At 40.0% G+C, this 16371-nt stretch overlaps 1 protein-coding gene across 1 annotated transcript; it reads right to left on the minus strand.

Annotated features, from left to right (window-relative positions):
• Window positions 1–4445: 4445 nt before the first annotated feature.
• cacng6b (calcium channel, voltage-dependent, gamma subunit 6b) lies at window positions 4446–9650 on the minus strand. Its single transcript, XM_020928110.2, has 4 exons — window positions 9278–9650; window positions 7008–7082; window positions 5269–5406; window positions 4446–4669 (listed from the first exon to the last, which is right to left on the minus strand). Exons 1-4 carry the CDS (start codon window positions 9648–9650, stop codon window positions 4446–4448), a joined length of 810 nt encoding a protein of 269 aa, XP_020783769.2.
• Window positions 9651–16371: the final 6721 nt, after the last annotated feature.

Genomic DNA, 16371 nt, shown 5'->3' on the forward strand with positions numbered 1-16371 from the left:
CATTTTTTTTTTCTGCATATTTAGGTTGAGTTGTTTTAAACAGAAAACACTCTGTTCCACCTTGTGATGTCATGCGGTAATACAGGACGTGCTCCATTGTGTTTTACATAAACCTTCACTAGAATCATTTGGATTGCTTCAGACCTGGAATTTCTATTCGCTACTGAACAAAAAGTAAAAGGTAGGTGTTAATTTGAAGACTAGCACTTGATGACATCACAGGGTGGAACAGACAAATTATAAAGAGTTACTCAAACATGTGCTGTGAATTAAACAAACATAACTCCAGGCATATTTTGATGAGGTAATGACATTATAACTTGGCTAAAAGCTCATAAGAGTATGTTTTTTTTTTTTTTTTTTTTTTTTTTTGCATGCTACCCGGCTGAGACCTGTCCCATTCATTTGTGTCATTTATAGAGGACATTGAGGTAACCAGTCTGTCTTTTAAGTATCTTGAGATAGACTCTTAATGGGTCTAGGTTCCTCTGCCTAAATAGGGCTGGGGTATTATAGGGTACTATCATGTCCAGGATAAAAAATAAATAAATAAATAAATAAAAACTCAATAGGAGTTAGCTTGTTGCTGCACTATGATACAAAAAAAAAAAAAAAAAAAAAGAAGAAGAAGAAATTAAAAGGGAGTCTAAAAACTTTTTGAGGCAACTGTAAAAGCTTGTCAGAGATGTTGGTCAAGTTGTTTTTGTTAGGTTGTTAACTTAAAATGGATTTAACACCAAAATGTCGCCGGCATCCATTACAAAGGACATGTTACAAATTATAAATAAAAATAAAAATAACAAAATCTAAATGCTAAGGTGTTCATTTACCTCCAAATAGACAGAAAATCACAAAAAAAAATTTATATTGCGAATACCTTTTTTTTCTTTGGGCACCAGGAGGATATAGGACCTTTAAAAGTACACTACACTTTTGTTTTTTTTTCTGCTGGGTGTGCTTGTCTCCGTGTGATTGTTTTAAAGCAGTAACAGAGTCAACAATGTTCCACAGTATGGCATTAAACATATCTATCTTGCATTTATTCATTTACAGGTGTTTTATTGCTGGTTAGACACTGAAAACATCCATGTTTGTTGTGAGCAGGGTCGTTTCACCGCGGATGTGACCTGTAACTTGACCTACACCTGCTTGTCTCTACTGAGAACTTAAACACCATATGGAATAATTTCTGCATGGAGACAAGCAGGTGGTGGAGCTCCCGTCTGAACACGCTGCCTCTTTAAATAAAATAAAATAAAATAAAATAAAAGAGAAGGCATGCCAAACTGTGCTATACAAATTACATAAATCTATTGAATTAGACAGAATAGAAATCTTTCAAAATAGCCATTAATAGGGATGAAATATTAACTGCAACTACATAATTTAGCAAATGTAATGTCTTATTCTGCTGGTAACTTGTATACCTGTAGTTTACATCTATGCAGACATGTTACGAAAGGTGCTTGTATTTTTTTGTTAGTTCATATTTCAGCTTTTTGTCAATTCTTCTGGACACACTTAAAATATAAATAAATTACAAATCTACCTGCAAACACCATGTTTGTTGAAAAACTCACAATTTGATATTTTTCTCAAATCGTGCAGCCGTATTTTATATTCAAATGTGCTATAATGTATGTTGTTTTTCATAGCTTTAAAGTGGAAGAGAGTTTGAGTAGTGGACGGTCACAGTGGATGACGGAAGGCCCATCGGGGGCATAGCTGGAATTCAAGGATAGAGTTTCTCCACCTCTGCACTAAACACACCACGATGAGCTCGAGCCTAATTATAGTGTAGTGCTTTGGACATGGGGGACGGGGCGCAGTGGTCACGTAGTGGAGGGGTGAAAATGGGTGAATGTCAAATTTGAATGCAGACACAGAGACCACAAACAAGCCAGTGATTAATGTGAAAACATTTTATTATTGAGCAAAACAGAGCAGTTTTGTGACACACTACAAAACAATATCAAATGTTCACTTTCGGCATATGTACAAAGATGAGCTTACAAAGTGAGTTCATTCCCAAAGCTATACAAAATGGGATCATTCATTACTTACTTCCATTCATCAAAGAGACTCATTCGCACAATAAACATGCACTATGTACGCCACCTGCTTGTCTCCCTGCAGATGTTACTGCTTTGCCTAGAATGTTCAACAGTATGGCATTAAAACATATCCATCTTGCATTCTATTACAGGTGCTTTTATTCCAAACAAATACGTAAAAAACATCGATTCTTACTGTGGCTCAACTCTCCACAGATCTGACCTGTAACTTGGTCTGGTCGTGTCACCTGCGAGTCTCCATGGAGATGTTTACGTTGAATGTCACACTTTGGAGCATTCCAGGGCAAGCAAGACACAAGATGGTGGACCGGACTTCTACCAGAAAAGTTTCATAGTGCATCTTTAACACACAAGTAATAAATAAAACTAGCTTAGTCAAGTGGCTTATTACTTGTTAAAACTTTATAAAACATAGTATGGTGCTGCGTACATCAACATTTCAGTGAAGCAGGAGGCAACAGCTAAGAGCAGTCAGCATGCCTAGGTCTATTTCAGTCATAAAACACATAGCTCAGTGTTTAGAAAGCAGAGGCGCTCAAAGGACTGCAGGACAGTTAAAATAGTGAGCGTACCACACATCATTGTCCCCTTGTTATGAGAAGCACAACGCTTAATTTTGTACCAATGTAGAATGAAAAGGCTGGGTTCATGTGACATCACATGTTAAACGGTCTGTTTATATGTTGAGGTGAAGGACAGGTCAAAAATCTATGGCAGAATTTGCTTTTGAAATGGTTTTGTCCTGGTTTATGGTTGGTTACTATCTCTTTAATTACTGGACACATATACACTGGCATAAAGTGCAATGTCTTCTCTGTCAGTAATAATTTAAGACATTTTATTCTTCATGTAGTAGCATTATTTCATCACAAAGGTGAGATTCCTGTCAGCTGAAAGGACTTTCATCCATAAGATTAATATGGCAAGTTTGTGGAGCCAATCCCTGTCATATAATTATAAAGTTAAATATGTATGGATCATGGAAGTTTGCATATTTCTTGCAAAAACAGTAAATATCCCATAGACATATATAGACCCCTGCCTTCCATTCAGATCAGACAGTGAAAACAAACCAACTTCTCCAGAGCACCTTTGCAAAAGATATTTACATTGTCCTGAACTGGCAGTGTGTTGTCATTAGTAAACGTCAGGATAGTAAATCAGAACCCATTCAACTTACAGGACTTAAACTGACGTTTCATACAAGACATTCCTCTACTGCTACTCCATTAAGACCTATGACAGTTTTAACATGACATATTGAACACAGAATGAGAAAGTGCACAGTCACATTGCAAAAACCCATATCTAGATAAGTTCAAATTACTTATTATCTTATTTGTTCAATGTTAATTTCAATAGTTTTGAGAACTTCTGATTTATTTATGGCCATGGTTTTCAATACATACATTACAAGCTGGAAGTTTTTATTTTTTTTGCATGACAAGTTCAGAATGATATGTCTCTGTATTTTTTATACAGATGTGTATCAGTCTGGTCCCCATGCCCTGCATTGCGTCTCAAGCCCAGACAAATGTGCAATCAGATTAGTTTTTTCAGTGACGCATGTGAAAGGAGCTCCTTGGTCACCTATAATTTACAAACAAAAAAGTATCTCACCTCAGATGAACAGTTTAGTATTTCACTCATTGATTTGCAGAAATCAGCTACAGACTGACCATGTGTGTCCCTGATTGGCTAATCCACCTGTCAATCACATCTATATGAAAACAGTGAGATTCACTGGTGACCAGGTCTTTGTAAAGTATTGGACAAGTATTGGACAAGTGTGTATTCTGGATCCCAGGCGAGGTGTTTTTCACAGTAGAAATGTTTTCTGACAATTACAAATGTATTTTCTTATTTCAAGATAAATGATCTTGCAGAAATGTATTGAAACCATTGAATTTTTCTACTCCACATAAACAATTAAAATCTAAATTACTGAAATCAAGATTCATATTCTGAATTAAAGTCATTTTAAAGATATCCTATGGAACTTTTCTGGTGGGGTCACCACCTACTTGAGGAGATGGAGATGTTATTATTTTTCAAGTAATATTCCATAGTTTGGCATTAAATTTTTGTGTCTAACTGTATTACTGAGCCAAGTTACAGATCTGTGGAAAGCAGCTCCGCTCACAGTAAGAATGCATGTTTTTCAATTTTTGACATCTGTAATTGACTAGATACAAGTTAGATAAGTTTAATGCCATACTGTGAAGCATTCACAGCTGTAACCTCCACATGCAGGTGATGGATCCTCCCACCAGAAAAATGACATCACCTTTACGTAAAGTTATAGATCTATTTTTGCTGTGCATTTTCTCATTCACTTTTAGACAATACAAAATATGATACTGTTAGTCGCTAAGTTGCACCACCGTCCTTATGAGGGAAACATTTTTGCCAGGGGCTGTAGGGGAGGGAGAGGAGAATGAAGAGGATCCCCCCGAAGATGAGGATGGCTCCAGCCGACCCCACACACGCCACAGACCAGGAGAGCTTGTGGCTGGTGGGAATGGAGTGGTCACTGGCCAGTAAAGCCAAGACGGACTGGTGAAAGATCAGCACTGACAGTAGAACCAGCACCCCTGAGGAAGGAGAGGGTGGTTTTGTCATGATATCCAAACTACATTTCTGTGGTAGAATAAATGAAGTCATTTAAAGAGAGGCAGGAGGCTGGAAACAGAACATGTTTTCACCTCACAGCAAGAAGGTTCTTAGTTCAACTCCTGGACCTTTCTGTGTGGATTTGCATGTTTCTTCCTATGTCTAGGTGGGTTTTTTCTGGGTGTTCCACTTTCCCCCATCAACCCAAGATATGCACAATAGGTAAAATCCTTCAACTAAGGTAGATCTGACCAAGCCTTTCTCCCAAATTTAAATTACAGGCACATTTAAGCATATTTCTGATGCATAAATATAATCTGGTTATTGCAATTATTTAGAGAAAAGTTAAGATATTATTTTTTGTCTACATCACCAATCACTAGTTCAAGTAAAAGTAAAATGTTCATTGAAAAAAAAACAAAAAAACAACAACCTGGAAGCATGTAGTCACAGTCAAATTATCTAGTTCTTGCAAGTAAAAGACTTAAATTTAGCAGAACAATAATGGTTTTTCAAGTCTCTGTAAGCAGAATATATATATATATATATATTTTATATATACATTTTCTGTCCACTCTACCTGAGAGGATGAAGCAGAATGCAGCTGGTTTGAGGAAGAAGGACACCCCTTTGCTGAGGGACATGCCGATACAGATGGAGCCCATCACCATCATGGTCAAACTGAGCAGAGCCAGGACGGCGGCCGCCAGGTTCAGATCTGACACACACAGCACAGGATCTTAAGCTCTTATTCCCTCACTCACACACAGGCAGGGGTCTACTTTCTAAGCATATTATTCTTATACAATCCACTTTATTCTATATACAACATTATTAACAAAGCATTAATATACTATTTGATATTTTACAACAATTTTTTCCACTATACGTTTTTGTTTCAGAAGGCATCAAAACATTCTAGGTGTTATTATCATTCTTGGTTTTTATATCATAATTAGGGGTGTTCAAAAATATCGAAATATCAGTATATTGTATCATTTAATATGACGCTGCTGTATCGATATCATGGGCTGCTGTATCGATATATTGCCAAGAGTATTTTTTGGTATATTTTACCAAACTATTTAGTTACAGCGCTACAGTTTTGTTGCTTGTTTAGAGGAAGGAAACTCGTTTATGCAACACATTTGACATTTTCACTGTTTTGATGATTAAAGTCGGTGCCTTTCATATTAACTTTGCACAAGAAGTGGTTTAACAAAGACTTTTAGTATCACAGCCTTTATTTTTATTGAATCGTATCGAACTGATTTGAAATATATCGTATCAAATCGAAAGCTCACTGTATCGTATCGGCAACTTCTTGATGATACCCAGTCATAATCATAGCAGCTTGATTATTCAGTAAAACTACTATTTCTTGGTCACCACAGCTGCCCTAGGGCAAATTTGTTGAAAACATGACTGCCAATGTGCACCTAAACACTCACATGCATGTCATATTCACAAGTGGGATAAGTGTCTTGCTCAAGGACATTACAAAAATAGACGCTGATCAAAGGTGGTTATTTCCTCAGAATCAATACATCAAAACTGAGTGCTACATCATTACATGCTAAAATCTGAAAGCTATAGATGGATGGAGGATTTTTACAGTTTAGATCTGAGAATAATCGCTGGGTAATTAAAATGTGATCAAACATGATAATGCATGTTTGTTGATTCTGGAAGTTGAAGCCAGACTAACAGAGAAACAGCTGATGTTCGGGGAGCCCCCTCTGGATGCACACATGATGTCCCCATTTATCAAAGAGAGAATTATTGTTGCTCCACCACAGGGGCGGAGCAAAGGGGTAATGGGCCAGAGCGAGCACAAACCTCCCGCATGTGAGCATCATGATTACAGTGTGGTGTGATGGGAATGCACAACAGCTAGTAGAGCTCTGGGCTTTTAGTCACTAGTTTATAATTGGTCTATAGAATCTCAGTAAACCAAAATTTGTCTTAGTCGACTAACTATTTTATTTAGATTAACAGCATAAAAGGGGAAGCAAGTGAGTTATCTGAAGATTTGGCATTTAGATGTAAAAAGGCAGGTTAAATGCATGAATAAAAATGATTCACAAGTTTAATCTGCCTTTGTTTCCTAGTACTTTTTTCTGCATAAATGTTTTTACATGAGCTCTTGTGCAGGTGTAGCCTTGTGAATGCAGATTGGGTCAGAGATATAGAGGTACAAGATAGTTTTGAGAGCTTTTGCCATAAACGACGTTGACCAAATGATCAGCGGGACATGTCTGAAGTCAGCCAAGAGTATCTTCAGTTGACTACAGCCCTAACAGTTTTTTATTAGCTCACTTCTGTTTGTCGTCTTCTTAAAGATGACTGCGTTTTCTCCAGATGTGAAAAACTTGAAATAGGTGCAGTTGGATTCTAAGAAGAAAACAGATCACAAAATGAAATTAGGGCAGAGCAATATTGCGATGTTCAGACAAAGACACTTCCTATTATATTATTATTATTATATACTGTTTCATCAATGCTTGAGTTAGTGACAGATTTAACTCATACAGTGTGAATTTCCAGACCAAATACTGTATATAAAGTTCACTTGATGTGAGAAAATCGAAATCGTGATCTGGCTCCAGGAAAAACATTATATAATTTTTTTTTAAGCATGACTGGAAACTCACCTCTTCTCCCCTGGCATGGTGTATTTTTGTACTTTTCCAATGTATTTTTTGTGAAGTATTTTGGTCTGCTGAAGTTGTTTTAAATGTGCTCTATAAAAACTTGAATTGAATAGACCTGAGACCTGAGGATGGCTACTGGCTATTGTGAAGCTCCTGTGCATCTCTGCTCTCTGTCCTTCCAGGCATCACTCCTATTTATAACCCAGTGTAGAGCTTTAGCTGCAATACCCAGAGACAGGCTGCACATGCACATATGGTGCCCAGCACAGAGCGACAGCACCTCAGCAAGAGAGGCAACAAGCAGAGACGGGCAAAGAGAGAGGGGGAGACGGGGGAGACTTGGGAGCAGAAAAAGGGAGAGAGAGGGTGCGAGGGGGGGGAACGGGGAGAGAGGTGACAAAGTGGGAGTTAGAGAGGAGCGAACAGGTAGAAAGGGACAGAGAGAGGAGCAGTGAGAGGGGGGGAGGGAAAGTGAGAAGGGGGAGAGAAAAGGGAGAATGGAAAAGAGGGGCATAGAGATTGAGAAAGGGGCAGAGAGGGAGAGGGAGGAAAAGAGGAAGAGGGGAGGCAGTAGACATACTAACTGAGGAACATGAGCCAATGCACTGGTACTGATATGGCTGTAGAGTCTCATGTACGGCTATGGGACCCGTTCCAGACTAAACAGACACTTCCAGAGGTGAGTAGAAGTGTGCACTGGGCTCAGCTAATGCAGCATTCGAGCAGCCTCAGTCCCTTCTGTCCCTCATCTACCCTCTCTATATTTAGACAAAAACTGTGAAGTAGTCAGATTCCACTTGGCTTCACAAGCACTCACTGATGACTTCCCCCCACTAAATCTCATGTGGTCCAAGATGGCCTCCTGCTTCATCTCTCTCTGCAGTATGTGAACATGTGTTCATGTGTAGTGTTTCTCTCCTCATCAGGAGACGATGGTGGTGTGGGAAGAACAGGCCGACCACACTGAGCTCAGGACCAGAGCCAGTGAATATGACGAGCCTCTGTGTCCACACTGTGTGGGATGCCAGTGTGGACAGCCTGACAGAGGCGGATAGTAGCACCTCCAACTGAAGCATCCTGCACAAATGTGTGTGTGAGCACAGCAGCGAGAGCGCAGACAGCACAGACAAATTAGTGTGAAAAACAATAGTGATGCATCATTCCACATGATGTGGTCCAGACTGCACTGTGAACACATCTGTGTGTGACTGTGGCACAGGAGCTGACATCAGGCTGTGGGTAAGACTGACTCTGTGTGTTTACCTTCACTTTCTCTACTGTTTATCTGGAAAATGGGCCATAGTCTCACTGAATAGTTGTGGAGAACAGATTCATTCGCCTAAAGAACAGTTTTCACAGATGGAAGTCTCTTCACCTGTCTGTCTTCTGCTCAGCCCAGCGCAGAGGACTTAATGAAGGGAAAACTTGTGCATTAGAAACACTTGATTAAACTTCAGACGCTGTGGAGCGGACGGCGCTGCTAACACTGAGTCGTCTGACGCCACATGGCATATGTCTAAATGATGCATGATGTTATTACTACAGAACAGGATCTGAAACACATGTAGTGTTGTGGTCATTCATAGTTAATGTGGTGTTAATGCCCTGAATATGTTCCTCAGTACAATCTTTCTTTAAAGTCCACACATTATCTGTAGGATGACCTAGATACACAAGGATGCAGCTGCTGCACATCCTCTTTGTACTCCTCTATAATTCCACTTTATAATTCCACAAGTCCTTTAAATATATAAATAAAAAGCTCTGCAGTTACAGAATGCAAATAACACACAGCTGTATGCTGCAACAGTCCAGAGCATACAAAAACCTATCTTTTTTCATTCATTTCTAACTAAATAACCTTGAATAGTCGCATAGTTGCCTCATCACATTGACAGGAGACACACAGAGATAGAGGGGAGGAGGGGATCTCACCTCCGGGCAGCTCAGGGGGCCCACAGCTCGTCCTCTCAGGGTCGATGTCAGATACCCAGAGTGTGCGGATGCAGCCCTTCCACAGGCCATAATGGGCCATCTGACACGTCTGGTTCCCACTCAAAGTCTTTGGCTGGGACAGCTCCGCCCAGAACTCTGTGCCCATGCCCAGCACTGTGAGGGTCACCCCGATGATTGCCACGAAAAAGGCCAGTTTGATCTTTCCCTCCATGCTGTCACTCATCTTGTGGCTCCGCCTCTGTGTCCTGCCACCTTTCATCCCCCCCAAACCTGCCAACCCCCCCGCTGTGCCCGCCCCCGCCACCCCAATGCGCCCATCCTCGTCCTGCTGCACAAAGAAGTTGGACCACATGTCGATCTGCGATGGGCCCCGAGAAGGCCAAGGGCTAGGCACCGGAGAGACTTTGTGCTAAAACAATCAAGTCTCTAAATGTAGAGAAGAATTGAAAAGGACAGCTTATAAAGGGTAATGCTAAATTGGGTTTGTGAGCAGAGCTGACGTCTGTTTCCTGTCCAGATGCCTGAAACAGAGCAGATCAAACACAGATGAAAAGAAAGCTCGAGCTTCAAACACTTTTTTTTTATCAGAACACAACATTTACTTTCTCTGCTGTATCACTGTCTCTGCGTTTCTGCATAAGACTCAACAACATGCTCTTAACAGCACAGATAAGCCACTCTGTATTTTGTTTCCTTGAAAGGGCTTGAGATGAAGAACAACTGCCCAGGCCTGAGGGTTTGTGTGGGGTCAAGGTGACAGAGGAGCCCTATGGACTGCCCGAGACCACCCATCATGTCTGTCCCAGAGGAGCTGACAACAGGGGCAGGTACACTATCTGTGGCTTTAGATACATATCCCTTTTGATCTGAGGGGATAACGGCTCCACAAATACCTCCCTGTGATGCATTACATGTACCGACCGCCACCGGGAAACTCAGGCTCTGCTCGGCTTTTCCAGCTACAGGCACTGGCACTGTGGGCTTATGAAGTCGTTCCAGACATTTCCCAAACGCATGTGAAGGGGCTCAGTACACTGCAAAAGCTCTATATCTGGTTTTAGTCAAAATGACACACATTTTTCTTTGTGTTAAGTTTAAGAGGAAAACACATTTAGTAAAATGTGCAATAATAAGCGTAAGGTTCTTCCCATCCTGGCAAATAATTAAAACTACACATAACATACACAACCTTTATCTCCATGAAGACGTCAAAGCTTAGCCTGTAATGTTCCACAGTATGGCATTAAACGTCTTATAGTCTCTGTGAAGCCAAATGATAGAAGCCCCCAGGTCACTTCAAGTCAGATCTGTGGAGAGGCAACCCTGTATACTGTTTTTTTTGTTTTTGTTTTTTTGCATTAATGTTTATGTAATGTCTGCAATTTATGTTTTTGGCCCTTGGTACTTAGTCTTAGTCTTCTGTCTATCTATCTAATGCTGTACTGTAGAACATTTCTATGTGGGCAAGCAGGTGATGGACTCTTCACCAGTAAATTTACATAAGGCATCTTAAAATGTCAAGAGTTAAAAAGATATTATAATAATAACATTTTAACATTTTAAAACAACTAAAATAATTTAGGTTTACTGTTGAAAAAACAAAATCATATCTGAGTAATGAGAATGTGACAGAAACACAATAAAAGTAATAAAAGTAGATTTAGAAGCACTTATTTTTCAAAGTTTTCAAAAAGTTGCTCTTGAAAATGTAAGTGATTACTTCAAAAACATTTAGTACTGTTACTTAAAATAATAAACGGAAGAATCAGGTAGAAAAGTAAAAGTAAATGTTTTATAAGTTGCTCTTGTTATTGAATACTTCCTAAATCGTCAATCAAGTTACTTAAAATAATAAGAATTAGGTAAGCAAAAGTGTAATCTCTGAAAAGTCTTCTTCTTCTTCTTCCCCATAAGTAAAGAAATGTAATCTTGTCCAAACTACTCAAATTAAGATGATTATACTGAATTAATGTCACTTCATCTAATCTTGATCTTGTTTTCGCAGTGTAAGCATTGAACACCAACACGGGTTTAAATTGGAAGGGTGATAATTTAGGGCTGACCTCTGGGGCTGCAGTAATGAGCCGGGCGATATGCAGGTCACACAGTGGGGTGGGGATAAGACTGTGGTTGGTCCAGGAGGAAAAGTGGCACCAACACAAGACCCACAGCTGAGAGATCTCTTCATTCAGTTTGTGTGTGGTGACAGGACCCTCCTACACCCCCACCCAGCCCTCACCCACCCCCGAACCACGCACCCGAGTCTGTTTGTAGCTACACATGCTACCATAACAACTAGCTTCGCCATTAATTGGATTTGATTGAAACAAGATCCAATCATTTCAAAGAGTCCAACATCGGCTCCGGTGATTTGGAGGTCAGACTTTGCAGGAAGATTTTTATTTATTTTTTTGTCAATTACTGTGGCTGTTAGTTAGTTAATGTCAAGGAAATATGTATTATTTGCCATGCAGTTAGTATTTATGTACAGTCACATGCTTTCTTTGCCAGTTATACACTCTATTTTGACGACTTTGACCATTTAAAATAGAGAGGAAGAATACAATTTGCTTCAAGTTGTAATTAAACTGTTCATCTCTCATTTGCAATAATTATGATCAATCAAATACTTTACTTTTCAACCTCAAGTCTGCTTTCCAGTCTGAAATATGCCATCACATGCTTCCTACTACACATGATACTGTTTGTGTAGTTACTTCCACTAACACTCATATTGTTGCTAGATGATTTCTGCTACAACTACTAATGCTCTTGTAAACTATGAATGCACTTCAATAAGAATGCAAGGTTTCAAAAAGTAGTTCTCTGCAAAGTTTGTAGGTCTTTTTCAACTTAATTCACTACTACTGAAACTTTGCATTGCTCCTGTTAAAGAAGTTATTTGTGCAGAGATGTCCCTCCAGTGAAAATATTAAGTCCAGGATTATATAGAGTTAAAACTGGCCCATTTAGAAGACTTGGACATAATGTTTTTCTTCCAAAATGTAAAATTTGTTGAGTCTTAATAGTCATTTTACTTGAGTGCATGCAGGTCTCAATGCTCCCATCAATGCAAAAGTGCCATATCCAAAATAAAGTTGCATGTTATTAACCAATACTACATTTTCTCTTTGCCAAACAGCTGCTGGGAACTTTTACATAAAATATTTACTGCACTAGCCTGGATGGGTTTAGTACGGGAGTGCTTAATCTAGTCCTGTCAGCGCAGCATTGCACACATTAGTCATATTACACACTTTAACCAATGGATTTGAACAAACTGGTTTAGCTTAGCCAGTCCAGGACAGAGCAGAGCTATGTGCAGCCCGTGCATGTGTGCATGAGTCTGTCCCTGTAGAACTTGATCATACGCACAGTGAATTTGAACAAAACATTTGCTACTGTTTTCCTCATTGTTATAAATAGGAAAGCAAAACAAGGGACAAAACAAGCACTCGTCAATACACTTTTTAAAGCAGAGAAGATAGAACCTGACCTGGATTGGCGTACGGTGCTCAGTTCTGAAGGAAGAGACGCTTGAAACTTAATCAGAAGAAGCGCAGTGACGGGAGAGCGAGCAGGAGAGCGCACAGGGGGAGAGAGAGAGAGAGAGAGAGAGAGAGAGAGAGAGAGAGAGAGAGAGAGAGAGAGAGAGAGAGAGGGGCGTGTGGGGGGAGGGGGGAGGGTGAGAGGGGGAGGAGGGGGTGACAGGGGAGGGGGCTCGCGTCTGGTTGGTCCAAACGGCGCAGACGGAGGAGCGCGTGTGTCTCTCCGGAGCCCATATGATCGGGACGGGACGTGTTTAAAAATCTTGTATAAATCACAGGAGGGTGCTGCAGGGTGCTGCGGGGTGCTGCAGGGTGGCCCTCGCACATGACGCGACGAGCGGCCAACACTATCCCAACCATGTCTGTGTCTGTAACCCTCGCTGCTGTGGGGCTATTTTGGACAGGCACCTGTTAATGACATTAAGTAAGGCAGAAGGAGGAGCGTGTGTGTTTGTGTGTGTGTACTGTGGGAGCAGAAACTGTACACACACTAGGGCTGTCAAAGGTGTCGAAAATCAGATACTAATTGATACTAAAACTAGTATTGAAACTAGATACTAATTTCAACAAGTATTAATACTAAAAAAAGTCACATTCACAAGACAGAAGTGAACCTCTCCTGAACAGTTTTAGAAAGATCTTGAGCTGATTAATTACAAGTATATGAGCACATTTACACTGATATAAGACCCCATGGTAATGTAAAAGAAAGAACTTTTATTTAATGCTGAAAAATCACATTCTATCATCTAAAGAAAGTGTTGTTGTTTTTTTATTAACATTGTGGGATCGGAATTCAAATTGAGATCCCAATATCTATCCTATTCCTTAGTATTAAAATCGAGTTTGAGTATTGTGCCAACACTAATACACAGCCAATACATTGGGACCTGACTCAGTTATGGACACAAAAATCAGTCCTCTTGACTTAAACTTCAATCAAGATCAATACATGATTAAAAGTTCAGTAGTGACAATTTGGTTAAGGTTAAGATCGGTCTCCAGGATGTGTATGTGTGTGTGTGTGTGTGTCAGGGTTCCCACAGTCATGGAAATCCTATAAAAGTTGAAAATGTCATTTTCCAGGCCTGGAAAAGTCATGGAATTTTGTAAATTCACTGAAGGTTTTGAAAAAGTCACAGAATTTTAGTATCTCTTTCACGCAACTATGGCGTTCTGTGAAGTTATTGTTAGGCTATTATGATTATTTCTGTACGTATGCGCTTTTTGTTTAAAAGAGATGACAATAAATGCACTGACAGTATTTTGAATGTTAAAAAACTATAACCCCAAACCATAAGGTGAGTGGAAAGGGTTAACATTTCATATTTAGCCCTAAAAGTTTGATCAGTTCTACACATGTAGGTTCCGTAAAGTAATGGAAAATGCACTTTAGGTCATGCAAAAGTCATGGAAAAGTTTAGAAATTTTGTTACTGAAAAACAGTGGGAACCCTGGTGTGTGTGTGTGTGTGTGTGTGTGTACGTGTATGTGTGTGTGAGCGTGAGAGAGGGTCCAGCTTAAGCTTTGCAGACAGTAGAGAGGAAACTTGCATCAGAGGAGCTGAATGGAAACTATTACAACTGTAAATGAAAAAAAAAGTTGGACCCTGTGTTAAATGGTCTCAGTTTGCACATATCCACTTTGACGTCATGCATTATAAAAAAAAAATAACAGTTGTTTTCTTTTCCATTCACAGGCTCCATTTGGTGAACTTTTGACCATTTACTGTAATATATATCATTTGTTAATTTCTATAGCAACACTTCATCTCTCTGAAACATATGGACCGATAGTGAAGTTTGTAATAATCAAATACTGAAGTCCTCTCAAGTCATTCACAAACAATAAGTGACATTTACTGCAATTGTGCAAATATTCAAATCAAATATACAACAGTACAAGACTGGTTGGCGCAAAAAGAGTGTCTTATTATAAAGATGTAACATGAGAAGGGTCCAATACCCACTTGTCTCTATGGATATCTTTTTTCTTTACCTGGAATGTTTCACAATATGGCATTAAACTAATCTGTCTCCATGCAGTTAAGCAGGTGATGCCACCAGGCCAAGCTACAGGTCAAATCTGTGGAGAGGCAAGCCTGGTAAATGCAAGAATATATGTTTTGCAAGGTATTTTGAGCAATAAAAGTACAAGATTGGCTTTTGTGCTGCTGCAAATATTATGCTTAATGGTCCTATATTACAGAAAATGGACTCTTGTGAGCTTTTAGTCATGTTAGAAAGTTGTTTCCTCATCAGAAACATGCCTAGAGTTGTGTTTTGTTTCATTCACACATGTTTGAGTAATCCTTTATTCACTAGCAAAGACCACGCCACAACAATAGACTACAAGACTCAGGGTGGCAGCTCCGTCTCCAGTCCAAAATGGTCACCCAGCTGATTTGAACCCCCTTACCTTAAAGATGATGGCTTTGAACAGAAGGATGGACAAGAGACACGGGGTGGGAGGAAGGGGGTCGGGAGAGCTGACACAGGCGGTGACGTCGGGATGGCCGTATAAATAGGGCTTTTGGGTAACTGAAGGCGTGGTTGAGATAAGCCGTGGTTGGCTGGAGAGAAGGTTGAGACGAGGTCCAGCTCCTGAATCACAGTTAATCATATTCCCTCCACTTGTGAGTCTGTCTATATCTCCAAAACTCAAAATTCTGTGTTCTATCATTCTGTGTCTTCAAGTTAACAGCTCCTTTTACCTTTTGTTCAGTAGAGATTGCCAGTTTTAGGGCTGAAATCATCCAGACAATTCTAATAAAGGTGTATGGAGTTTATAAACACAATGGAGCACTTTCTGTATTACCATGAGACATCACAAGGTTTGACAAGGTGGTTACGTTTGAGAGAAAAACTCAGCCTAAAATGCAGAATTTGTGCACTTAAATGTGTGAATGAAATAAAACACAACTCCAGGTCTGCTTTTAATGAGGCACAACATAATAACATAGATCAGAATAGCGTAATATAGGCCCTTTATCTCAACAATTGTCTTATTCTAATGTGAACAATATAGTATTAATGTTTAATTGCATAGTGACAATTCATTGCGTTCAGTTTTATTCGCAGCAATTTAACTGTGGTGATAAAAATGATTGTGTTAATTAGGAGTATAAGCTATATCAGGTCAGGCTGCGGTAACCGGTGGGGTGGAGTGTTTCAGTGTCCCTGGGATCTCTATACTTCAGCAGTTTATGTTACATCTGAGCACAGTCCAGGGGGGAGGAGGGGGCAGGATGGGTGAAGGGGTTAGAGGGGGGAGATGTAAACTAAAAGTAAATCAGACTGGGACAGGAGAGAGGGAGGGAGGGGGTTACAGAGGAGAAAGAGTGAGAGAGGGGTGAGAGAGCGAAAATGGAGAGACCGGGCGAAGGAGAAAAAGGGTGTTGCGGCCCCAGACCTCCAGTTCTTTGACTTGTTTTGTGTGTGTTTTAATTTCTTTCTTGTCTCTGTGGATTTCTGTCGTGAGAGCCCTGGTCCCTGGTTGGTGGGGCACTTCTACACCTGGCCAATC

This window comes from Boleophthalmus pectinirostris, unplaced genomic scaffold, assembly GCF_026225935.1.
Source record: "Boleophthalmus pectinirostris isolate CB_2022bp ecotype Guang Dong unplaced genomic scaffold, ASM2622593v1 HiC_scaffold_6, whole genome shotgun sequence".
In the NCBI taxonomy this organism is placed as follows: Eukaryota; Metazoa; Chordata; class Actinopteri; order Gobiiformes; family Gobiidae; genus Boleophthalmus; species Boleophthalmus pectinirostris.

Excerpts from the sequence above, each read along its gene's own strand:
- cacng6b (XM_020928110.2), bottom strand. The coding sequence starts at position 9,650 with ATGTGGTCCAACTTCTTTGTGCAGCAGGACGAGGATGGGCGCATTGGG. Across the intron at positions 7,083-9,277 it reads GCCCCCTGAGCTGCCCGGAG|AATCCAACTGCACCTATTTC; the intron begins GTGAGATCCCCT and ends TTTTCTTCTTAG. Across the intron at positions 4,670-5,268 it reads ATTCTGCTTCATCCTCTCAG|GGGTGCTGGTTCTACTGTCA; the intron begins GTAGAGTGGACA and ends CTCCTTCCTCAG.